Consider the following 24,749-nt stretch of genomic DNA (forward strand, 5'->3'; position numbering starts at 1 on the left):
AATCAAGGGTATAACACAATGCGTTGAAGCCCTAATGTACGGGATGGTCATCCAGTTACGGGAGTTTGTAGACTTCACCCCCGGGCATTTTGATAGTAATACACCTCGTGTCTGGTGCCAAGCCCCCTTTGTACTGAGAGGCAGAGTTAAAAATTAGTACTCTGTTATATCCACACACGATATAGTACCATCCTTACCACTGCCTGCTTTCATTCTAGGTACTCGGGGCTTGTATAGAGATTATTGACATGGATAGCTCTTATCATTCCGTGCGACCACGCCATTCATGAATCCGGAATATCCAATCACGAACAAGAGCTTCAAAAACACTAGTCTCATCGATAGGGAGGCCATGCATACCACGATCTAGAATGACATAGGTTGATCGTGGATAGAGCTCCAGCAAGCGAAGGCTGTCTCGGTAGCCCACGCTCTCGTCATGCCGACCACATACAACAAGTGTTGGTGCAAAGAACTTGGCATTTTCATTGTCCAGCGAAAAAGATAACTGATATCGATGTGGATCAGCTCGGATTGGATCTAACACTTCATTGTCTGCTGCTTTGTCTGCCGGAAGGTAAACATTCTCGTATTTTGCCTTTAAAGTTTTGACGTAGGCAGGCGTTTGAACGAGAACGTTTCCAAGAAGTGTTTTGTCCTCAGTTGATATGTTCGACATGAGTTGCTCATTTGCGACCAAAGGTTTGAAAACATCGACATCGCGCATGCTGTCCTTTGGCTCAATAAGCGGTACGCGCAATAGTAAACCATCGACTTGCTCGGTATATTTTTGGGCTATCGCACGCGCAAGATAACCGCCACATGATGAGCCGACAAGTATGAACCTTGACCTCCCAAGTCGAGAATCAATAAATTGCACCAGGCGAAGGTATATCTCGTCCATATCCTTGACATTATTCGCAGGTGTTCTGCCCATGCCTGGAAGGTCCACATAAATCCGGCGAAATCCCGGTATTTTGTTGAAAATCGGCTCAAAGTCCAGCTCCTCGGCTCTTCCCTCCATCTGCCATCCATGAATGATCAAAACGGGAATTCCTTCGCCGATCTCGTTTGCGGATAGAATAGATTCCATTTTGTTGCTGGGTAGTGATTTTCTGAAGTAACAGATAGAGAAAAGAAGTTGTCAGATTGCCAACAGTCGCCTAGCTTGCCTAGTTTGGAATTTACACTAACCCATATTGGATCTAGCACACCATGTGATTGAGGGTTGAAAAAGTGGTGATGTTTCCCGACAAGGAAAGCGATATCGGACACCATAGTACTGCAGAATGTACCCATATATTGCATACAATATCGCGGCTGTAGGTTCAGGGAATTGAGGCTCGCGCCGCTTGCTTGAAATTCGAGTACCGCCTTTCTGATTTGGTGAGACCAAAGATTCTGCCATAAATTCTGTCCCTTCAGTAATTCTGGTTTAGATGCGCCGTAGTAAAAGAAAACTTGCATTTTAACCAGAAAAATCGCATATTCGGCCTAGCTCCTGGCTCAATATACTATATAAAGCCCTGAATAAGTATTGGATAAGTAGTTGGCGATGAGGGGGTCCTACATATGGAATGAGATGTGACATGAGTGACTTACTTTTGTTAGTGGTTTACATAGTTATGAAGTGTAGGTATCTACTGTCTTCTACAACTGTAACGGGGACCTTGGGAGTTTGATAGAAAAGCGATGTATAAGTGAGAAGGCGATGAAGTGGCGATGCGAGCATCAATCCTCACAAATAGAAAAGAAATTGAAATTAGCATAATGCTTCGAGAAGATGGTGGTAAATGCGGTCAGGAAGTATCCAATGAGAGAGTCGGGTCAAGGTGTCGCCCGTACGAGATGAGTAAGGTGAAAATCCCCCTCTATGCTAAGCTATATATAAATGATCAGTACATATACGCGGCAATTATCCACTTTCTCCAGTGTAAGAAAACACCTAATGCACGAAGCTTCATAACTATTAGCCTTCGGGTTGAAGTTAGTTACGACATCACCGCCCTAGACAGTAGCCCCCATATCGGCACGCGCGGCTTCCTTAGTGTTGCCTGCAGTAGCGGGATGGAAGGAGAAGATGGACTGCTTATCATGTAAGATGCGAGATCGTGCATCTCTATTTCATCAAATCTCGATAAAGTAGAACACGCTTTCTGCGAGCCCCTCGGAGAGCGCTGCAACTTGGAGAACAGCATGGCAGATAAATCATATGTATCTGTGTATGCTTGCCCTGCTGTGATCTTCTGGGTGGGTGCCGTATACACCATGTACTACCAAATGATAGTATAAGTGCTTGCACGTACAACTCTTGTTGGGTGGTAGAAATTGGGCTATAGTTATACATTTACCTACTATCACTCTGGTTCTGAAAGCAATAGGTCCATTTCTCACCAAAAAAATCCAAGCTAATTCCAGAAGGCAGTATGCATTGCAAAAATCGGCCATTTTATGGCCTCTGTTACAATTTTTAAATTCGCGTATAACTGTACTCAGCAAGTTCACATCAGGACACCAGTAACGTTGATACCTGATATACAAGGCACTCAATATGAAGTGGCGTGCCGCAGTAAGACATGTTGTTCGTGGTGGAACCGTCGGTTTAAAATAGCCGGCGACCCGAAGAAGGCAGAGAACTTCGGATACCCCGAGCCTGCTCATAGGTCAATTACTAGGGCGTAAAGCAATGAGATCGATGTCTCAAGGATCTTTATAGGGTCCACTGGGGCATATAAGACATTTTCTTACAATACATGACGGCATCTGGAACCAAGCTAAAGCAAATATGCTCTAGCGTTTTGTAAACAAGCCGTGAGTACCTCCCGGAGATTGTTCTGATTTGAGTGAAACGAAATTTGATCCACTATGCCTGAGGGGTTCAAAACAAGATACAATCATATGGGTCGCATGATCCAATCACAACACATGTGGCTTATCGACTTCGCCTATATTTAGCGAGACTAGGCCACGGGTATATTGTTGTATACCCGTGGACATATTTAAGTTATCTTTAATGATACATCTATTGGGTCATCATGTTCATGTGTCTTATAGATGTAGGGAAAAGGTTATGCTCGCTTAGTATCACTATGTACACAGTAACACGAATAACAAGCTTCAGCCACACTCGAGTACCCCCAAGAACACGACTAGGGCATCGAAGCCATGCATCTGACACGTCGTCTGGTCCCCACAAGTCCTCAGGTCATGATAACGAGGGCCATAGTACAAAATAGATACGAGTGAGCATGGCAAAATAAAATATAACAAAATTACCCTGCCCATCATCCAAGGTTACCGGTGACTCTGTGCGATTCCCGGGACCCGTTAGATAACTAGCACAAAACCAGCAGGGTAGGAATTTCCCCGGGAGTGCACCTAGAGACGGGATCACCTAGAGACGGGATGGGATGTACAAGTAGTTAGTATGTATGTATGTATGTATGTAGGTGCATATGTAGGGTCCACTGGATTCGCTTAGTCCTATCTAAAATACGAGAGGGAATAAAACCCGCGAAACAGGCCCCGAGGGTAGTGAATTGAAGGGTGGGCGAATATTCTATCAAACAGGGAATTTCAAGCTCTTCGAATGGGGTTTTACATATTTCCTTCGCATAGAGTATCAAATTGAAGTTGTGACGTCGAAGGCGGGCTGTACCGAAAAAAAAAAGAAATCCGCTACCAACATGTGCGGAATAGAATAATTTTCCTTTTCGCTACTCCATATGTTATTTAGTCGAATTGATTACGAAGATTGCATGATGCAGCTCGAAAAAAAAATAAGAAAGCTTATGCTTTGACCTAAAACTCCCATTAAATTATTATTATTTTTGGGTCATGTATATCCCAGCCACACCGGTGTGCTGATACTGATGCAGCTGTATCGCTAAGAACTGCCCTTGGACGCCCACGAATTCGATGTTTTGCTGGAATATGTAAAACATGGTGAAAGTGCTTAGGCTGAGCGCAGTTGATATCACAATCTACCTAGGTTTGCTACTAATTACCAAGAATATTCGGCCGCTTTTACACTTTTCTTTTTTGATGGTCCTTTTAGTGGTCTTTTTTTAAGTCTGTTTCCCTTATGACTATGACGTGTAGAAAAAGGGAAAAGAAAAAGAGTCAACCGTACAGGCGACTTCTATGTATAACCAAGGACAAAAACCTGAAATCCTTTGGATCTATCTGAGACACGAACCAAGAACTAGCAAGCGGCGAATGTCAGTGGATCGAGAAAATCTGACCGAGTGGGTCGGTGGTATACGGGACTATCTATAGCCCATCTGTTCGGCCCGATAAGGCGATGTGCTCCATAGTAAAAATGTATTGTTTGAAATCTTTTTTGAAATCAGTAAATAGCTTGTCTCAGTTGTTTTTGTCCTTTCACTCATCTCACTCTCGCTATCTACTCATTTCATTCGTTGAGTCGTGCATTTTTCCAGCAGCAGGTTCCTGCTGATAACAGTATATACGGAAATGCAGCGCTCAGCTTTCCTCATACTGTCGTTTTTGAGCGTCTCTGCTTTTTGTTGGCCCTACGACGAACCACTCGCTAAATACAATCTAAACGAAAACAAATCCGCTGAAACCCCAATCGATTATTGGGGAGCATGGCCAAACCATGACTATCATCCGTCACCAGATAACTGGCGCCTCCCTACATATACAATCTTTTTGGACCGTATAGCCAACGGTGACCCCACAAATGACGATATAAACGGGACTGCATTTGAACATGTGATCAACTCGAATCAGATGCGCCATGGCGGTGACCTGGACGGCTTGATAGATACACTGGACTATATAGAAGGAATGGGATTCAAGGTTAGTTTGACCCGGCCTCATAACGATTCTATCGCTAATCCTAAAAGGTCATCTACTTCGCCGGAACGTATTTGATGAACTTGCCCTGGGCCTACGATGGGTACTCGCCGGTCGATACCACTCTCCTCGACATGCACTATGGAACACTGGAGGACTGGAGACGAACGGTCGACGAGATCCACAAACGGAACATGTATGTGTTGGTGGACAACACACTGGCAACGTAAGTCGATGCTCTAGATTTTAGGATACACATAGTCTGATTTTCAACCACAGACTGAGCAACCTGATCGGTTTCAAAGGCCATTTGAACGATTCCGCCGATTTCAAAGCATCAGAATATGAAGTCCAATGGGTTACGGACAGAGAATATGCCGATTTCAAATTTAGCAACGATTATAATGAAACTTGCAACTATCCCAAGTTCTGGGACGAGACTGGAATGCCATTAACGACCGGGGCGGTTGAAAATTTGAAGGGTTGCTATAACAGTGATTTTGATCAATATGGAGAGCTAGAGGCATTCGGTAACTTCCCCGACTGGCAGCGCCAATTGACAAAGTTTGCCTCCGTGCAGGATCGCCTGCGTGAATGGCACAAGCCGGTCCGCGATGTGCTCACCCAACATTCCTGCCTTCAAATCGCGAGTCTGGATATCGACGGTTTCCGCTTTGATAAGTCTGTGCAAGCAACACTCGAGCCGCTGAGTGAGATGCTCGCCGTCTATCGTGAGTGCGCGAAGAAATTCAACAAGAAAAACTTTTTCCTCCCCGGCGAGATCACGTCCGGAGACAGCATGGGAAGTCTTTACCTTGGCCGCGGCCGCCAGCCAGATCAGCGTTCAGACAATGCAGGCCAGGCTGTCAAACTTACGAATAACTCTGACTCGTCGTTCTTAAGAGATGATGGCCTGCAAGCTTTGGATTCCTCCGCATTTCACTATACCATCTACCGCTCGATGACCCGTTTTCTAGGTCTGGACGGTAACCTGGTTGCCGGATTTGACTTGCCTACCGACTTTATCGACGCCTGGAATGAGATGCTCGTAACCAACGATTTCCTCAATGCATTCACAGGAGAATTGGATCCTAGACATATGTATGGTGTCTCGAACCAGGATAATTTCCGCTGGCCAGCTCTCCAGAATGGCACAGATAAATATCTCCTGGGTCTATACATCATCTCGCTGGAGCTTCCTGGAATACCTCTTATTCTGTGGGGAGAAGAGCAGGACATGTACGTGTTCGACGCTACTGCAGCAAACTATATGTTCGGGCGCCAGCCCATGACGTACCAGACTGCGTGGTGGACACAAGGCTGCTTCAACTTGGAAACAGAAAAGTTCTATGATTTCCCGATCGAAAAGGGACGCGATGGATGCAACGATATCACTGTCACGTATGACCAGCGGAATCCCGCTCATCCACTCCGCAACATCATGAAGCGCATGTTCGAGATTCGAGCCCATTATCCAGTCGCCCAGGATGGCTTGTTCCTCGAAACGCTCTCTCAACTCACAGAAGACATCTACCTCCCTGGTTCTTCCACCACCCCCACGGTCACTGGCCTTTGGTCTGTCTTGCGAAGCTATTTCCCTGGAGTACAAACGGACGCAATCCTGGCCAACGAAACGTTATGGCTTGTGTATCAAAATGGAAACTCAACCAAAACATACGGGGGCAACTGCAAGGTCATGAATGGGTCCTTGTTAGCTCCATTTGAGTCAGGGACGAAATTGAAGAACCTCTTTTATCCCTACGATGAGCTTACTTTGGAAGATGGCCCTGACAAGTCCGAGAACGAGAACTCTTACGGATGCGTCCGTAAAATGGAGCTTCTTCCGTGGGAATACCGAGCCTATGTCAAAACTGCCAACTTCGTAAAGCCTGGCCCTACCGTCACCGATTTCTTCCCCGGACATGATGCTCGGTTGCTATCTTCAGAAGACACCGGTGAAACCATGCCCGTTCATCTTGGATATTCCACAGAGATGGACTGTGACAGCATCACCAAGGCAGTCTCCCTAAATTCCACAACAGAGAAAAAAATCTCCGCCGAGCTTGATACATCCAGTGTCAACTGCACCAAAATCCCTGCCAGGACCACGAGCAAGAACTACACCGGAGAAGTCCCGACTGTTTGGACATGGTCTGCGAACCTGAAGAATGTCCACCATGGAATCCATCAACTGACCGTCAAGAATGTTTCGTCTTCTGGAGTTTACACCAATTCGACTGACAAGTTCTTGTTTCGCCTCGGTGCTCATGACAATCCCCTGATTTCCCCGCTTGCCAATTACTCTACCAGCCTAGTCCATAAGTCTGGCGACAACCTTTACTTGCAGCACAGAGCTGCCGGTGCAGACATGTTCCGATACTCTTCTGATTTTGGTCGGAGTTGGAACGAATGGGCGACTTATACAGGTGATAACACGACTGTTACCATCCCAACCTGGGACGGTACCGACGCCCAGAAGTGGGAGGGAACTCATATCCGAGTTCAGTACTTTTCAAGACTCACTGGAAGCAGCGACTACCTCCAGGAAGGTGATTATGGAAGCGACAGAGTCAGAAGATTCCCACACATGTGGTTTAACGGTCCATACAATCAATACGGCTACGATGCAGGAATGGACAGCAAGATGAAGTACGATTCCAAAACGTCTCGCTGGAACTACGACTTCGTCTACGAATGGCCAGCCATTGGCCAGCTGAATATTTGGGGCACGGATAGTGATGGCAACCCCGACAACACCGAGGTATATGGTGATGTCGGCAACTCGTCGTCGGTTCAAAAGCTTCCTCCATCCTATCTTGCATCCAACGTCATCAACATCACCAGTCCGCCGCCATTCCCGCATCTTGGCTGGAAAATCTCCCTCAACGATGGCAATCTGAGATATGAAATGATTCCTGTCGGATCTGGATGGGCCCAGTTGGTCCTATTTATCCTTCTCTGGGTTGTTCCGCTTCTTATGGGCTGTGCCGGTGTCTTCATCTTCATCCAAAACTTCTACCGTGTCAAACTCAACAAGGATGGCAATGTCATCAAGGCAGAGAAGTTACCGGTCCTACTTTGGGGCAGAGTCAAAGGAATGTTCGCCAAAGAGGATGTCGAGGAGATCCAGATGTCGCAAAACGGTGTCCCTACAAGCATGGCTCTGGCAGGAGCGAGCGACCAAAGACGCACTGTGTTGATTGCCACTATGGAGTACGATATCCAAGATTGGCAGGTCAAAGTCAAAATTGGTGGTCTCGGAGTAATGGCTCAACTTATGTCCCAAAACTTGAAACACCAGAACCTGATTTGGGTTGTTCCATGTGTTGGTGATATTGACTACCCCGAGGATACGCCCGCTGAACCTTTTGTGGTCACAATTCTCGATAATCCTTACTCGGTCAAGGTGCAGTACCATGTTGTGGATAATATCACCTATGTTCTCCTTGATGCTCCGGTTTTCCGGCACCAAACGAAGGCAGAGCCCTATCCTCCACGTATGGATGATCTGGACAGTGCAATTTACTATTCGGCCTGGAATCAGTGTATCGCCGAGGTAATGAAGCGAACACCCTCTATTGATCTCTACCACATTAATGATTTCCATGGCTGCGTGGCACCTCTGTACCTGCTCCCTTCGCGGACTATACCAGTTTGTCTGTCTCTGCACAATGCTGAGTTCCAAGGACTTTGGGCTCTGAGAACGTCACAAGAGAAGAAGGAAGTCTGTGCTGTCTTCAATCTCCCAGTTGAAATAGCGACCAAGTACTGTCAGTTTGGCAGTGTTTTCAACCTGCTTCACACCGGTGCTAGCTATCTGCGATTCCATCAACGCGGTTTCGGCGCAGTTGGTGTATCCGAGAAGTATGGAAAGCGCTCATTTGCCCGTTATCCAATCTTCTGGAGTCTTGGCAAGATTGGAAGTCTTCCAAACCCCGATCCCTCCGACACAGGCGCCTTGAAGAAAGACCCCGATGTGCGAGTTACTGTCCAGTCTACCGACGAGCTGGCCAATGACAAAATCCAGGCACAGAAGTGGGCTGGTTTGAATGAGGACCCCAACGCTGATTTGCTGGTGTTTGTGGGAAGATGGTCGAAGCAGAAGGGAGTCGACTTGATTGCGGATGTTATGCCGGCTGTCTTATCTGCTAGACCTAATGTCCAGCTGATCTGTATTGGTCCTATCATTGATCTCTATGGCAGACTGGCTGCTATCAAGTTGCAGCGCATTATGGAAATGTTCCCAGGTCGTGTCTTTTCGAAGCCAGAGTTTACGATCCTTCCCCCCTTCGTGTTCTCTGGTGCCGACTTCGCTCTGATTCCATCTCGGGATGAGCCCTTTGGATTGATTGCCGTTGAGTTTGGTCGTAAGGGGGCACTTGGAATTGGTTCCCGCATTGGAGGTCTAGGCCAGATGCCTGGTTGGTGGTACACTGTGGAATCAGACTCAGCTCGCCATCTCTTGCACCAGCTGAGAACCGCCATCAAATCCGCCTTGGATTCAACACAAGAGACCCGAGAGGAGATGCGTGCAAACTCTGCCAAGCAGCGATTCCCTGTTCTTGAGTGGGTTCAGAAGCTCGAAGTTCTACAACGGACATCTATCAACATCCATCACCAAAAGAATCAACTCACCGTTGCAGGATCGGCGAGAGAGTCTCAGATATTTTGGGAAACGGAGAACCCTGGCTTGCGGGACTCCACAATGATGGTCCGCCCTTCATCTTTCCAGTCAGCGGTGGGGGGTGCAGATACGCCACCAAACAGAACATCGCAACCCGTTCAGCCTTCCCTTCTACAGCTCCAGGCAGTCGAAGCTCAAGAGATGCAAGCAGCCGAAAACAACAGAGGCAGCATGTTAGGTCGCAACCTGTCTCTCGGTCGACGATCTGGACCAGGACAGGGCAGAAAACGCCTCGTCAAGAAGTCACAGCGCGAAAGCCAGATACTCGAGCCGCCCGTTGATGGTGATACCACGGACGCTGAAGATGATGGCACACAGGAGAAATATATATCTCAAGAAGAGGCTATGGCGGCTCTCAGTTCACCTCTCCAGGACCTCAGCACACACCCTAGGAACAACAATCACTCTCGTGGCTTGTCTAGCTCGTCGGCCTCGGAGACATCGCAATTTCTCTCCAGAGACTCCTCTCCAGTGAGACTGTCTCGCGATCCTTCTGATGCTGCTACACCTTTCGCTCACGCCCAGAACATCTCCGTCCTCTCCTTGCCTTCTGTTGTTAATGACCATAACCAACCCAATTTCCATCTGCAAAAGGTTGACCCCACCTTTACCGACAGCATGGGCAACTTCACGCGGCACTTCGAAAAGCAGCTCGCCAACCTCAACAAGAAAAACTCGATTTCAGATTACTGTATTGAGCTTTATCTGATGAAGAGTGAACGAAAGTTCTTTTACATGTACAACGACGCGCAATTGAAGAAGCAGCCTAAAGAGCGTCCTCTGACAGGAGCTGGCTTGGACCAAACTGTTGAGACCCAACCGTATAACCTCGTCACAGAAGGTTCCGAAGCCTCGGAATCTAACAATACAGATGAAATTGATCTGTGGCTCGCCCGTCTTGGATACAAGAGACCCATGGCCATCCAGCGCTTTATGAGATGGCGCGTCGGAAACTGGCCTGTCTATGCTCTATTCTTGGGTCTTGGGCAAATCATCGCCACGAACTCTGCGCAGATCACCCTTTTGGCTGGCCAGATTGGCGAGACGGCAGTCAAGCTCTATGTCATCGCGGCAATCTACTGCGTTTCTTCCATTGTTTGGTGGTGCCTCTTCTTCCGCTTCCCATCTGTGATTGTCCTCACTCTTCCCTGGTTCATATATTCCATCGCATTTATCACCATTGGCGTTTCTCCCTTCGCACTCTCAGATATTGGTCAAGCGTGGGCTCAGAATGTCGCCGCAGGTATCTATGCCGCAGCATCTTCCAGTGGTTCCTTGTTCTTCGCTCTTAACTTTGGTGACCAAGGTGCTGTGCCTGTGAAGGATTGGATGTTCCGCGCAAGTCTTATCCAGGGTATCTCACAGCTATACACTGTTGCTCTGTGGTACTGGAGTTCCAAAGTCACCGCGGTGGAAGTTGGGGGTGTTTCGACGGCTGCCTTGAATTCCTGGAAACTCGCGGCTGTGGTGATGCCCATCGCCGCAGTTTGTTTCATCATCGGTGTGCTTCTCGCCCTTGGCTTGCCCAAGTACTATCGCCAAGCACCTGGAAAGATTCTGTTCTTCTACACATCCCTTTTCCGCCGCCGTATCGTGCTCTGGTTCTTCTTCATGGTCATCATCCAGAACTGGTTCCTTTCCGCAGCATTCGGTCGAAACTGGTCATTCCTCTGGTCCTCCCAACACACCAAAGCATGGGAAGTTGCTCTCCTGGTCATCTTCTTCTTTGTTTTCCTCTGGGTCGGTGTGATGCTCATCTTCCGCTTCTTGTCCAAGGAGCACAGTTGGATATTGCCCGTCTTTGGTCTGAGTATCGGTGCACCACGATGGGCCCAAACATGGTGGGGAACATCCAATATCGGATACTATCTTCCATGGGCTGGGGGTTTGACTTCCGGGGCTATCGCATCCCGTTGTCTCTGGCTCTGGCTCGGTGTTCTTGATGAGATTCAGCAAGTCGGTTTGGGAATGATTCTTCTCCAGACCTTGACAAGAGTACACGTCGTTTTCGTCCTGTTGGCCGCACAGTCTCTTGGATCTATCGCTACGATTTGTGCTCGTGGTTTCGCACCAAACAAGGTCGGCCCAGCAGGCATATCCCCGAATGTTGGGTCGTCGCTAGACGCAGTTGGCAACGCGTGGTTCTGGATTGCTCTTTTCTTCCAGCTTCTGGCTAGGTGAGTTATCATATATCTCCTCATCGTTTCGCATTGTACTAACTATGATTGCAGCTTTGGTTTCCTTCTCTTCTATCGCCGCGAACAGCTCAATCGGCCCTAGGTCAGTCTAGCAATCAATAATGTAGTACAATTGTTACGTTGGTATATAGATGGAAAGGAGTTGGTATTGATTTTTATTTGGTTAATAAAGCACTATTTAGTCTTCTAATATACATGAACTATCAGATGCAGGCAAATATTGATGGCGCAAAATACGACATTTAGAGTAGACACTTTGTTGAGGTAATTGTGGATTAATTTTTAGCTGTCTTTTTAAAATGTCTTTTTTTTATATGGCTTTCTTTCTCGGCGTTGTAGCATGAAAGATACTAATTCACTGTGAACTATACAATATTGTGCTGATATTTTTGTTTCTTCCCGGATGGCTTTCTTCCAATATTATTCATGCCATACTTCTACACAAATGTTGTATCACCAACCTTCTATCTGCAACCTAGCGCTGACACATGAATCTAAATATACGCAAGTTCACACAGTATCCATCGCCCCAAGGAAAGAAAGTCCCGCCCTAAAAACTAAGCAGGGGAGAACTGTTTAGTATAGGTGCACGTGTTATACAAGGGGTGCTTGCCAATGCAGGCTAGAAATGCTGAAAAAAAGGACAGCAGCTAAAGCTGTCTCTTCGTAGAACAATATATACCAAGAGATATTCACTGTTATATGTCCGTATTCACCTTTTTTTTGATTCGTTAGGAACTTCCCTCTTGCCGCCCTACTCTTCAGTCCATTCAGCCCATCCACCTGAATGCCCTGAACTTCACTATTCTACACCTGAATCTCCTGCATGCCCCTGAACCTCTGAAGTCTACTTCCCTTTTCATACTGATTTTTTCTTACAGGCATGTAACTCTTTGGTGCCAACTTCTACCGGTTGACACATGTACTCTCAGGATTCAAATTACAAAAAGGAAATTCATATCAAAACTAACAAAATGCTATCTGGTAGACATACGAATTCATTGGCATCTGGGAGTTTCTAACATCGTTGTGTGATAACTTATATCTGACTATAACAAAATATGATTATGGCAACCCAACAGAAGCGTATTAGTTTGATAGCAACTCGAGTGAATATACATAGTTAACAGAACAGCTGAACAGAATGAGTTGTCAACTTGAAAGGACAAGGTTACTACAACTCTACGCTTGCGCAGATGATACACATGTCACTAGCGGATTGTATCCATTCCCTCAGAAGCCTGTTGATTTTATCCAATACAATGTTCTAATAAATGGCAAATATGTATGATGTCGCTCGAATCCATTCTCCGGTATCCTTGCGCATTAACATGCGGGAGCGTAGGTAGTCCGTAATGGGGACGCCGTTCTCCTCGGTGTAGGGTATTGGGTTATCCGCCGTTTGGAAATCCCAGAAACGTCCATTCTCCCATACAACACAATGTCCTGTTAATACATCACGAATGAAGCAAACCCCAAGCTTGTCAGCACCAAGGACGCCCATAATTTCGTTCAGACTGTTGCCATGGGCGCTATCATATGGTCCAAATCTACTCCAACCGTTAGTAAGTGAGTACCGAAAGAAAATCTTCTACTTACGCGTATTTGCGACCAGTATGTTCAAGGTATTCTTGTATCTGGCCGGTAGTAATGCCTCCAGGTTGATATGACCCTGGCTGCATAATTTCCGTGTGTTTGATGAATTCATCCAATGATATCCCCATCAAATAAGACATGGTGATGATGGCGCAGTTGTTATCCAAGTTATACGGGTTATATTCTGCAAGTCTCGTATACTGCACTGGATCATTGTCAACGACCATGTATTCCACCGGCAGGGTGATGTGCTCATGATGGACAACACCGCCATCGTCAATGTCCATGCCATTGTCATCATCAATGTCCATGTCCTCACTTCCGAACACCGCAACAGTTCCCAGCTCCAATGGTTGCAATGTAATTGCCGGGGTGGCAACCGGGTCGTCATTGGGAAATGTTTGCGCACTCGGTTGAAAAACCGTGGTCGTGGTGACCGGGGTAAAGTCAAATATCATAGACTGGGTGATGCTCGCCACCCAGACAGTCTGAGCTGGAACAGATACAATCACTGTCGTAGTGACTGGCTCAAAACTGACTGTACAAGGAGAGCCACATTCACTGGCTGGCAAAGTCATGGCTCCATCACCACGTTTCTCGATAGCAGATGGGTGAGGCGTCGCCTGTGGGTAAGGGGAGGAGGGCTCATTTAGGATAACAGGGGAAGCTGCTGTCCATTTGGGCAGCAGCATGAGAAGCCAAAGATGGGCTCGGGACGGCATGGCAGGAAGGGACAATGAGGTGAAAATTCTCTAGCCATAGATGGGGAGGCTAGGTGTCTTATGTTGTATATAATTCAACATTTTTCGGGTGAAACTTGAGAGAAGTCAATCAAAATCAACGGGAGAATTATTATTTCCCATATTATCTCCACCCCGACCCTTTCTCGCTTCATCTTGCCTGTATCCGACTTTGAAATAAAGCCGGCAGTCCGTATGGAGCACGCGGGATACAAAAAAGGAAAGTCATCATTATTCTCGTAACAGATATCGTACGATGTAAGATACCCCCGGCTTTGAAACAGAAACCAATAGCCTGAGTAAGAAGCACAAAATATCCTAAAAAGGAAAATCGTCATTTCCCAAAGTTTTCCTAAATCCTTCTTTCAATTTGGGGGATGACGCGTTGTATATGACTGGATGATTGTACTGAATTAATTTTTAGACATCGAGCCCTTTTATATCCTACCAAAAACCACATTAAAATACCTAGCTGATGGGTATTCATACCCGAATATCAGACCACTGGTACGAAGTCATACCAAAATCCCTTGTTACAGTTACTCATCGATATCCCATAGATCAAATATTGTGGTTTGGTCATTTTAGAGAACCCATACCCCTAAGGTCACCCCATTGCTGTACGGTCTTCTGCAATGTCCGTATCGGGAAAGTGGGGAACTCGCTGTTCGCTATTTAGAGTAAGTGGGCATTACGGATAAGGGGCAAATTGGTATTAATTTCATATAGGGCCACTTGATGTACAGAGTAGATATTCCTCAATTGAAATGAGGTGATATGCAGAGACTCCAAAGCGCCACCAAATCAGAGTCATTTCATTTATATTTGAAGACCAAACCACTAGTGTACCTAGATAGATATTAGGGACGTATTTATTTCTCTGGTCTCATCCTCATCTTTTGTTCAAGGAAATCACGAAAGATGCAGGTTTCTGTGTGGTTGTTTATTGGTGCTCTCCTCCTACGGGGAGTCTCTGGGTATGGACATGAGGGGGAGGAAGCCCTGCCTCGGCCTCTTTCATCATCTCACCCTCTAAACAGACTGTCAACCAGTTCTCTGAGCAAGCCCCGTCCCAAGCACACCTATTCAACTAGTTTGCCGAACAGCGCCAAGCACGAACACACCTTTTCGTCTAGAACCGCAGGCGTTTCCAGCCGCGGCGTTACATCCACTTCGTCAGCATCAACCACACCGGATACCAGCAGCTCCAAGCCCATTGCGCTTCAGTCATCATCTAGCACTTGGGTTACTAGCCGCTCCGGTCCCAGCTCCAGCCCCAGTTCAAGCTCCAGCCCCAGTTCAAGCTCCAGCCCCAGTTCAAGCTCCAGCCCCAGTTCAAGCTCCAGCCCCAGTTCAAGCTCCAGCCCCAGTTCAAGCTCCAGCCCCAGTTCAAGCTCCAGCCCCAGTTCAAGCTCTATTGCAGTACCATCCTACTCAAGTACTGCCGCTTCAGCGACTTCAGCGACTTCTTCGAGCTCTTCTACAAAGACACCTAGTTCATCTGCAGCTGCTGTAATCATTACGGCAACTTCCATCGAAGTTGCTGCCATTCCCGTCCCCACCTCCGACTCGGCCAAAGCCATCGTCACCAATCCATCGAATCCTTCTGAGAGTGTGACTTTTGTTAAAGAGAAAGCTTCTAATGATGTGCTGGCTGGATTGCCAATAATTCCTGCTGCAGGCTTGGCTGCCACGGTAATGGTGGGCGGCGTTGCCACGCCTGTCTTTATTGATAGTCTTGGCACGATGATCATACCCCTTGGCTCAGTCCCTTTATGGTTGACTCCGGCAATGTACCCGGTATCTGGTGACATCCAGGATCTAGTGGATCCTAGCACATCTTCTTCCGCTTCCACCTCAAGCACGGCGAGGTCCACAGTAACTGACACCATTTCCCTTTCCACTTCGTCCATCACGGTCACGTCAGATGTCGGTAAATTTACAGCTATCCAAAACTTCCCATTCACCACTGGCTCCGGCCCAGCATGGAGTGTCACTCCGTCAGTGCGGTCTTCCACTCCGCTTCCATCAGGTCGAACGGTTTCTTCGACCCAGATTATTGCTTCCAGTTACACTGTTGTTTCAAGCCAGTCAGTTTACTATTCATGATGGTCAAGTTAGTCGAATGCTCATCAGCCCATTAGCACTACCTCCTCGTTTGCACAGCCCCCATTGTCAACTTCTGAGACTCAATCCACTACAACCACAGCAAGCACCACGGCTCCAGTAGCGCCTACATCTGAGATATCTCTTAACACAGTCGCTCCCAGAGGGGATGGAACTATTATCGTGAGTGTCTCCTCAAATATTAATCTATGCAATATGAGAGAGCTGACTCAAATTCCAGCACAATGATGTCGGTTGTATCTCTGTGAATGGCCAAAGCCTCTGCCACGACTGGACTCAGAGTAAGTTTCTACTGGAGTTTCAACCTTTATAACTAGGAAATGACTAGCTAACCTATCGTAAAAGCCGCCATACGCTCCGATTCAGATACTACTACAGTAAAGATTTATGCGCAGGTTGATGGCAGTAATTCTTCCGGGGATATACAACCTGGCTGCGAGGTTACTGTCAGCTGGCCGTCTAACTATGGCGATGTTTATTTCAAAGAGGACAACTGTCTCTATGACAGTGAAAGTATCCACCCCACCTTCATACATTGTATAACAAACGGACTGTGTACTGACAAATCCCAGACAATATTATTGGCGAATGCTGCACTCAGAAAACTACCGACAGTGTTCCAAACCCATACGCGCCCGTCTGCGAAAAAAAATACGCGGTTCTGTTGCATTTTTTCGTAGTTTATAACGATGGATGGATCACTGATGATGGATCTGCTTTTCATGACGCTGTCAAACATTGTGGTCTTATCACTGGGTGGTATGCTTCCTTGGGTCCTAGTGCGAATCATCGCTCCCATGTATCGTTTTCTCTACCATTACAGCTGGGTAATTGTGTTGGGAGGGCTATTTATAACTCAGGGGGACCTTATGCCATCTGTTAGTAGCTTGTGGCTTGTTTGACTTCGTTATTCTATAAAAATGGATATAAGGCTCCCGCAGCTATGGAGTATTTTAATGGATATATTTTACACAACCGCAGGCACTAGAAGTCATAAAACCCCATAAAGTTTGTCACGAAACATATATGCTCGAGATATGTATACTAGGGTATTTTTATTCAATGTATTCATAGCTACATTCTAGCTGAATATTCGACGTAGCGCTATTGTAGACTAAAAGAGCCCGAGACCTTGAAGCTCAGCTGTATTTTTAGCTAGTAATATTGAATATCAAGGATGGCTTTCGCAAGATTCCGTTCTGTGTTCTTTTTCTTGGGACACTTGGTAAGTAGTATTTATTTTGTTGGCGGGCGCGTAACTGTTTTTGACAAATTGACGACATGTTTTGGGGGTCGTCGGATCCAAAGTGAGTGTAGAATTGCTGAACGGAAGTTTTTAGAGATCATTGCTCACATAGAAGAAGCCTTGCCTTGGGAATATGGCACTGGATGTAGAATTTAATTTCGAATGCATTGGAACTGTCTGTTCAATGTATCTTCGGAAAATCATGTATTGGACGCTTGGGTCTATAGTATAATGATGTGTTTATAATGTCTTCTAGCTCGCTGGTCAGACGAGTACAAGAATTGAGTCACGAAAGCTTTTGCGGTCCTGGCGGCTTACAGAGTATATCGTTTCGATGGAAGGAAGCTACGGCGTTGGAAAGCCCTCCTGAGAGCCGCACCCTATGTAATAATCCGTCTTTGTCAATCGTGATTATGAGGAAGCCAATCAATATAAGGTTGATATGCGCCATAGTGAAAGGAATTGTGGTTCCGTCGTGGGTGACTCGTACTCAGAAAGTGGGTTTGAAAACCTCCCCGCATGTGTTGACGGCCTCCCAGATGTGTGGTTTACGAAAAGGATTGGCTAGACCCATCATAAATGTTCGATGCCGCCTTTCTCTTCTCCGATCTCCGGAAATTAGGTCTCAGGCGCATGAATCGCCAAGATATTGCTATGGAAAATCCTTGTCGAGCAAAGTGAAGTAATAAAATACACCTGAAATTATTCGGTTTCATGTGTTGTGATTTCTTTGTTTTTACTATGTGACTCTGTCATTGCACTCTCTCCCTCCCACCTTTTGTCTCTTCTCCAACTCAATTCAATTAATTCAACCCATCTCTTTTAGATTGGGGCTCTCATTATTAGAGTAGCCCTATTCTTGCATACGATGCCATGCTGTATCAGCGTGCTGTGACAAGATCTTCGATTGGTCATAGTCGGAATGCTATCCTGGGACTTTTTTGTCATGATTTTTGCCATATCATGGCTATATACAGCCTTTTTGAAACCCATTGTCCAAGACTTAAACTAGCCGCTATCTTTGGGGCAGCATAGACCTGTTGGCCCTGCACGTAGATGTCCATTGCGCTGAAGATCGTAATAAGGCTACGTCACATTAGCGTCAGGTGGTCCTCGAGGACGATTCTTAATGCCTACAGTCAATATGGGAATGTTTCTTCTTTCACAATAACACTAGACAGCATGATTGTGGTCATCATGTCATCGAACACAAAGTTTGAGCTAGACACCGAGACCTCTAGCAGCAGATTTCTCAGTGATCTAGGGCCCCCGATCCGAAGGTACCCGTACAAGGGAACTAAACAGTTTCTAGAAACTGTAAAGATGGAACTGAGTCGCCAGCAAGAGGAATTTGAGGCGAGTGAATGGGTGCTCTTCAACAAGGTTAACAAGCAGGCCTTCATTCGCGACTTCCTAAACTCGGACGATAGTTTCCTTCAGCGTTGCTGGAATTCTTACAACTCTTTCCAACACCTTCTCCTTGTCAAAATGACAGTCTCACGCGCTCATGAAATTGCGGCACGCGTATTCGAAAGGCTCCTCTTTGAATGTCTTAAGCCGATGGGCCTCGATGACTGTCTTCGAACCTTTGGATCCGCCACTTGCCAAGCAGAAAATGGCTCAGCTAAACAGCCTGACTGCCAATTTTTACCAAAAAGGCTTCCTCGGGCTCGAACTAAGAAATGGCCCTCGGTTGTTGTGGAAACGGGCTTTTCAGAGTCGCCTTGCAAATTGATGTCGGATGCCCGGTTCTGGCTTTCCGAATCCAATGGCGATGTTCAAATGGTCATCACAATCAAGATCGGTCGGAGCTCGCCCAACATCGTGCTGGAGTTATGGGAACTTGTGCATGATAGGGCCAAACGTCAGCAGGTCGTTACGATCATCAAAGGCGAGAATAACCAGGCCTACCTCGGGGGCCAGCCGCTTAACATCAGCTTCGACAAGCTCTTTCTTCGCCCGCCGACCATCCCGAAAGAAACAAACATCAGCATCAACGACGCAATTCTGAAGAAAATTGCTGGGGAAGTCTGGGAAGAGCAAGGTTTTTGACGATGGCTCAATCAAAGTCGCTCATGTTATATCTCTTAATAAGTTTCCCGTTTCCATATCCTTACAGTCTGTCCATTTGAGTTAGATCACTGCGCTTGATATCTGTTATAGTTAAGTCAGGAGCTCGCTGTTTGCTCCGAATACAACTCTCTCCCTTCTCTCTTTCTAGGACTCCGTAGCAGCCCTAACAATATCTGTGGTGGCCTGAAGCGAATCTGCGATCTGGGACAGACTATCAATCACTCACTCAATCACCCGGCCGTAGTCTCCCAGAAGCCAGGACAACACCACCTGGTCTACAATACAGGTCATCCAGGCAGTTACAGGGCCAATTGCGACGTTCGTTCCCACAAGTAAGTAGGTATTCGGGAAGGACGATCAGAAGCGGCTCTCCGGAGCGAAGGCAGCTAGTCTCTCCTGGAGCTCATTGCCAAGCCCCTAGAAACAAATTAATTATTGATGCATTGTCTGTTCGAGTTCCAAAATTTGCCATATTTGCGGACTCTAGATTAAACTGCCAGTAGGTGCAGGGAAGATATTAGAGCCGTACTATTAATAGAATACTATATATATCCTCTCTCTTTTCTAGCAGTGAAGTGATGACAGCACTCGTAGCGGCAATAGAGGAAAATCTAACTATACCGCTAAAAGGGCCATTTGTTCGATTATGTCAAGAATATACTCGACGGACCTGATCACTTCCCGAGGTAGCCGTTTTACCGTCACATAGATTACAGTAGAATATTCTTTTATCTTGTGAACTATCAGTCTGTCTCGGATGAGACTCGATTCTGTCCTGTCGTCTTGGTTCAAACTTCATTTTTGTCACACTCTTTTGATTTAATATCTGCTGTGTTTCGCGAGGCACCCGGAAATTATATGGTTTACCTTTCTCGCAATACATTCTCTCCTGTATTTGTATCTGTTTCATCTATGTTTTATGGAGGGCTATGCTATGCACTACTCGGCTCTCATGGGAGATTTACTGGAATCTGGGATATAATAACCAAATGTCTAAACCAATATGTTAAGAACTAACTAAATAGGACGTAGTTAACTACCTCCAATATATCACTTACACGCATGTGTCTCAGGCTCTATGACCGAAGCTCAAAAATATAATCCCGGTCGATTGAAAGGCGTCCGGCAGCAATCTCCATCTGGTAGTGCTCAGCAAGTGCGATAACCCCAACAACCCAACCTTGCTCTGCAAGGTCCTTGTCACAGTTTATAACTGGGAGCGAGAGCCAAAGGGCTTCCTGGTGGTGCATGGCTTCATAGTGGGTGACCTTGCAATCTCCAGCCCGGCAACGGTCAGCCATAACATCCATCAACTCCTCGTCGGAAGAGAGGCGGTCCTCAATGGTAAGTGGCACTGAGACCCACCACAACTCGGCCAGGGTGCGTAGGTCCTCGTAGTGAGGTAGACCCTCCGAGAGGAAAATAGTACGTGTGCGTTGCAGGGCATCTCGCTGTGCTTTATTCATGGCTGGGGGGGCCTCGCGCCTCAAGAGCCGTGGTAGCTTTGATTTGAACATGATTCCAAGGGTCGTGGGCTTTGGCTATCGCGTATTGATCTAAAAATGGTTAGCTGCTTGAGATCAGGAAGTGCTGTTCTGTCCGATGGTGTCTGATGGTAGAGATTAGATGGGGGACTTCGAGGCTATTTAAATAGGAAACAGTGGAGTAGAGGACAGTTGTGTCAATAAGGCTGTCTTTGACCTAAGAACAAAGTCTTTTACACTCAGGTTGTTACAATGCCTTTCGTCGATCCTTTGACTAGGTACTATGGCACCCGATTTCTAAATATAAAGTATAATAAACAAAGCCTCGAAGCCTTTCACTGCTTACCATTCAAGACCAAAGAAATCAATACATCCTTTACAAAAATAGGTAAACGATACTCCTTCGACTAACTTGCATTGTAAGCGAATCTGAGCCTAATGTTCAGTGCTTTCAACTAGGGAACAATGAGACATCTCCGATGGTGTCAATCATTGGATCATTAAAGTTGCAAGCTTTATTGTTGCAGTGATATGCTTTTAGTAGTGTTCACACAAGAATACAACCTCGCAGCCCATGATCTGATCTTGCCGAGATGGAAGTATCCTAACTCGACAAATAGGCTTATGCGTAAATGAATAACTCAAGACATCTAAGAGATTGTGCAGAGTGAATTGTAATTTAGCATCGTTTTTACATGTTTCCCAGCAAAGAAAAATGAGAACAGTACCAAACGGTTAGCCATAACTACAAAGCAGCATAACCAACAAGAGAGTTCATTAATCGTGTACCTGGATAACGGGGCAGGGGGTCAATCCACAAAAAAACCCGATGCGTCGTTTCCAAGCATGTTCCATAAGCCGAGACCTCTCCTGCGCTTCCAATGCCGCCCATCACTCAACATAGTTGGCAGGGAAAGGTCCTCTTTGCCCTCTCAACTCACCCTCCCACCAATCGTCTGTGCTTTGTGTCTTCCGCACGATGCGAATACGGTCCCCTTCCCGGAAACTCAGATCGCCATCCCCCTGGCCATCAAAGTCATACAATGCCGTGACAAATACTGGACGGGAAGCAGCTGGCGGTGGTGGTGGGGGTCTCTTCTTCCCTGCAGCGACAGACATGGGCAATACCTTGGCCTGGAAGCAGTCTATGTTTGGGCCGGCGGGTGATCTCACTACCCCTGATGGGATAGGAGTGGGCTGCGGGGTTGGCAAGAATGTCAGACGAGGAGGGTCGAAGTAGTCGCCGCCAGTCGAGAGAGGCTTTGATCCTGCAGTGTTTCCAACAGGAATCGCGTTGCTCCTATGACTAATGGTTGACAGGGGCGGAGAGGGAGGATATTCTGGTACGCAGGGTGTTTGGCTCGACGATCCTGGTGTTTGTGATCCCCGGCGGAAAGAATTATGAAGCGAGGTCGATGAGGCTGTGCTGGATAGGCGACCGCCAATTGAGGGACGCTTCTTATTCTCCTGGTCGGCTGCGGCTCGGTGCATGGCCTTGCCTTGGGTCAAGCAGCCGAAGTTTTCTATTTCAGCTTGCACGGGGTTGAAGGCGAACTCCCAGTCTTGGACAACTTGTTCCATGGCTGGTGGCGGGGAGGGGAACCCCTCTTCTACACAGTAGGTGTGAAGCACTGTGTAATAATGCGCAAGCATGCGGTTTTGGATCTCGACCTGTGCGTCGAGGATGTATGGCGTCAGGGAGAAGATGAGAGCGATTAATGTTGGGAGTCGCTGTCGTAGATCATGGTCGGCAGCTTGGTAAGCCTGGATGGGGATTAGTGTTTTTTATTCTATGAGTAGTGATGGGCATTGAGACTTGTACCTCTTTCGTATTGGCAAGTTCTGCCTCTGCTTTGGCAAGGCTCACATTTTCGCGATCGGTGCGCTTTGGCCTTTTCATGAGGCTGTCAACACGTCCTTGGGATATTTCAAAGTCGGTCTAGTAATTGGGACATGGGACATCAGCGACAATTAATTCACCAAGAACTGCCATTCTTCATTGTGTACCTTCTTGTCATTTCGCTTTTTGATCGTCTTTTTCATCGGCGCAAGGGATTCTTTGGCCTGCGCAGCTGGCTGGGACATGCGAGTATCGACAGCATTGAGTTCCTCTATGAGATCGTTACGTAGCTCGTCATATTCCTTCCGCAGTCGGTTTGTCCGAGCTAATCTGATGGGGTCGGTTTCCACGGCTTTGTGATTGGACGGGGTTTCTGAGGAGCCGATGATAGGACCGTAGAGGCCGTCGAACTCATCGACAAGGCGACTCTGGTAAGTTGCGATAGAGACCCACGCATCACGCCAGGCTTTGGTAGACTCCATAATCTGGCCAAAGAACACGTATCAGCAAATGGGATTGAACGCACGTCTTCGGGGTAACATTGTCTACCTTTCCCAGGAGCATATCTGCATCGTCGAAATCTTTTAGAAGCACAGCGATTTGGCTGTCATCTGCAGACGACTTCGTCGTCATACGACCAAAGCGCCTCGACATGTTCTGCATATTGGGCACTGAGCTCTTAGAAGTTGAGGAACTCGAATCGGGGAGAAAGAGAGAGAGGCAACGGGAGTGTCGCACAGTCTTGAAAAGAACAAGCTTTAATTCAAGTCAATATTAATCAACGCCACAAAAAGTAAAGTGATGGGAAAAACGTTGTAACAAGGGGGCTAGACGGTCTCACATAAACTCGGCCCCAATGGGAGATGTTTCAGCCTTTCGTGCGGCTCTCGCCCCGACCCCCTCAATATTGACCTTTCGGGAAGGTGGTATGTTGATCAGAACTTATCCCCCACTCTAGATAAATATTAAATTAGGGGGCATCTTATCTCATACTCCGTACATCTGACAGTTGGACCGAGCGCATGGGCCCTTCGACAAGGATATATGTATACTTTGAGGGGTTCGTTAGCCTGTGTGAGTCATAGAATTACATTACCCAAGAAAGAGAGAAAAAAAACAAAGCAAAAGAGTCCTGGATGATGTACCTCAGGTATGTAGGTCAACATTGAAATTCATATTAGGTATTGCGATCCATGGGTCTTGGAACTTAACCTGCTGACCTCAGAACTCTATATACACATCGAAAGCACAAGGACTCTTCAAATATTTTATAGATATTTGTTTTCTCTTCCACAGTAATCACAAGATACAACGGTCAGTCCGCAAAAATGGCCTTCTTCTATTCTAGGTATGGTGCCTTCGCCTTCGCTCCGGTTTGAGTTTAGACGCAGCCCTAGCCATTTTAACCGGCCTACGAAGCAGCGCTCGCCCTCCATGACTGCCTTTAGCGGGCGACTCATAGAGGAAAATTGGTGGACTCAGTCCAGTCATCTGTTCTTGATTGTAGGAACTCTTTCCTAAATCATACCCAACAAGAACAGCTCGCTGCGTATGCGAAGTTGTCATGGTAGACTTTGTCGTTATCTTGTTAGGCGTTCTGGAAGATCCGGTATATCTCTAGCTCTTTATCGAATTGTTCCCTTTCAAATTTTCCTGACTTCGAGACCTTTACCACAATGCGAGGTTGGATCTCGTAAACGAAAGAGATATCTCTTTTCCAGATCCAGTGGACACTAGGGAATGAAAACACGATGTGAGAAGCGAGGGGGATGTTTTGAAGAGTGGTCACCCAATTAATTCTAATTGGTTCTCAACTTAACTAACTAGTTAGTTAGTTACTTACTATTGCCTTACCTTTCAGGTTAAGAAACCTAGACTTCCTCTCAATTGTTCGAGATTGATGCTAGATACGCACCATGTAGCAGAATTCAGATTCAAGA

The 24,749-nt window shown here is 46.7% G+C and overlaps 6 protein-coding genes across 6 annotated transcripts; 2 read left to right on the plus strand and 4 right to left on the minus strand.

Moving 5' to 3' along the window:
- Positions 1-262: 262 nt before the first annotated feature.
- On the minus strand, positions 263-1,093 carry N7447_002563 (alpha/beta fold hydrolase; the record flags this gene model as incomplete). Its single annotated transcript, XM_057226838.1, has 1 exon — positions 263-1,093. One exon carries the CDS (start codon positions 1,091-1,093, stop codon positions 263-265), a length of 831 nt encoding a protein of 276 aa, XP_057090854.1.
- Positions 1,094-4,467: 3,374 nt separating this feature from the next.
- Positions 4,468-11,785, plus strand: ags3 (alpha-1,3-glucan synthase Ags3; the record flags this gene model as incomplete). The annotated part of the gene is made up of 4 exons (XM_057226839.1): positions 4,468-4,824; positions 4,872-5,047; positions 5,101-11,682; positions 11,737-11,785. Coding segments are annotated over 4 exons (7,164 nt in total), but the record flags the coding sequence as incomplete, so codon positions are not given.
- A 1,185-nt stretch (positions 11,786-12,970) lies between these two features.
- Positions 12,971-14,021, minus strand: N7447_002565 (uncharacterized protein; the record flags this gene model as incomplete). Its single annotated transcript, XM_057226840.1, has 2 exons — positions 12,971-13,253; positions 13,303-14,021. The coding sequence occupies 2 exons, from the start codon at positions 14,019-14,021 to the stop codon at positions 12,971-12,973; spliced, it is 1,002 nt and encodes a 333-aa protein (XP_057090856.1).
- A 1,241-nt stretch (positions 14,022-15,262) lies between these two features.
- Positions 15,263-15,952, minus strand: N7447_002566 (uncharacterized protein; the record flags this gene model as incomplete). Its single annotated transcript, XM_057226841.1, has 2 exons — positions 15,263-15,433; positions 15,482-15,952. The coding sequence occupies 2 exons, from the start codon at positions 15,950-15,952 to the stop codon at positions 15,263-15,265; spliced, it is 642 nt and encodes a 213-aa protein (XP_057090857.1).
- A 2,657-nt stretch (positions 15,953-18,609) lies between these two features.
- On the plus strand, positions 18,610-19,464 carry N7447_002567 (uncharacterized protein; the record flags this gene model as incomplete). Its single annotated transcript, XM_057226842.1, has 1 exon — positions 18,610-19,464. One exon carries the CDS (start codon positions 18,610-18,612, stop codon positions 19,462-19,464), a length of 855 nt encoding a protein of 284 aa, XP_057090858.1.
- Positions 19,465-20,561: 1,097 nt separating this feature from the next.
- Positions 20,562-23,472, minus strand: N7447_002568 (BAR and SH3 domain-containing protein; the record flags this gene model as incomplete). The annotated part of the gene is made up of 5 exons (XM_057226843.1): positions 20,562-20,970; positions 21,865-22,733; positions 22,792-22,908; positions 22,977-23,294; positions 23,359-23,472. 5 exons carry the CDS (start codon positions 23,470-23,472, stop codon positions 20,562-20,564), a joined length of 1,827 nt encoding a protein of 608 aa, XP_057090859.1.
- Between the last annotated feature and the right edge of the window lie 1,277 nt (positions 23,473-24,749).

This window comes from Penicillium robsamsonii (assembly GCF_028829455.1).
Source record: "Penicillium robsamsonii strain IBT 29466 chromosome Unknown utg000001l_segment0_segment0, whole genome shotgun sequence".
In the NCBI taxonomy this organism is placed as follows: domain Eukaryota; kingdom Fungi; phylum Ascomycota; class Eurotiomycetes; order Eurotiales; family Aspergillaceae; genus Penicillium; species Penicillium robsamsonii.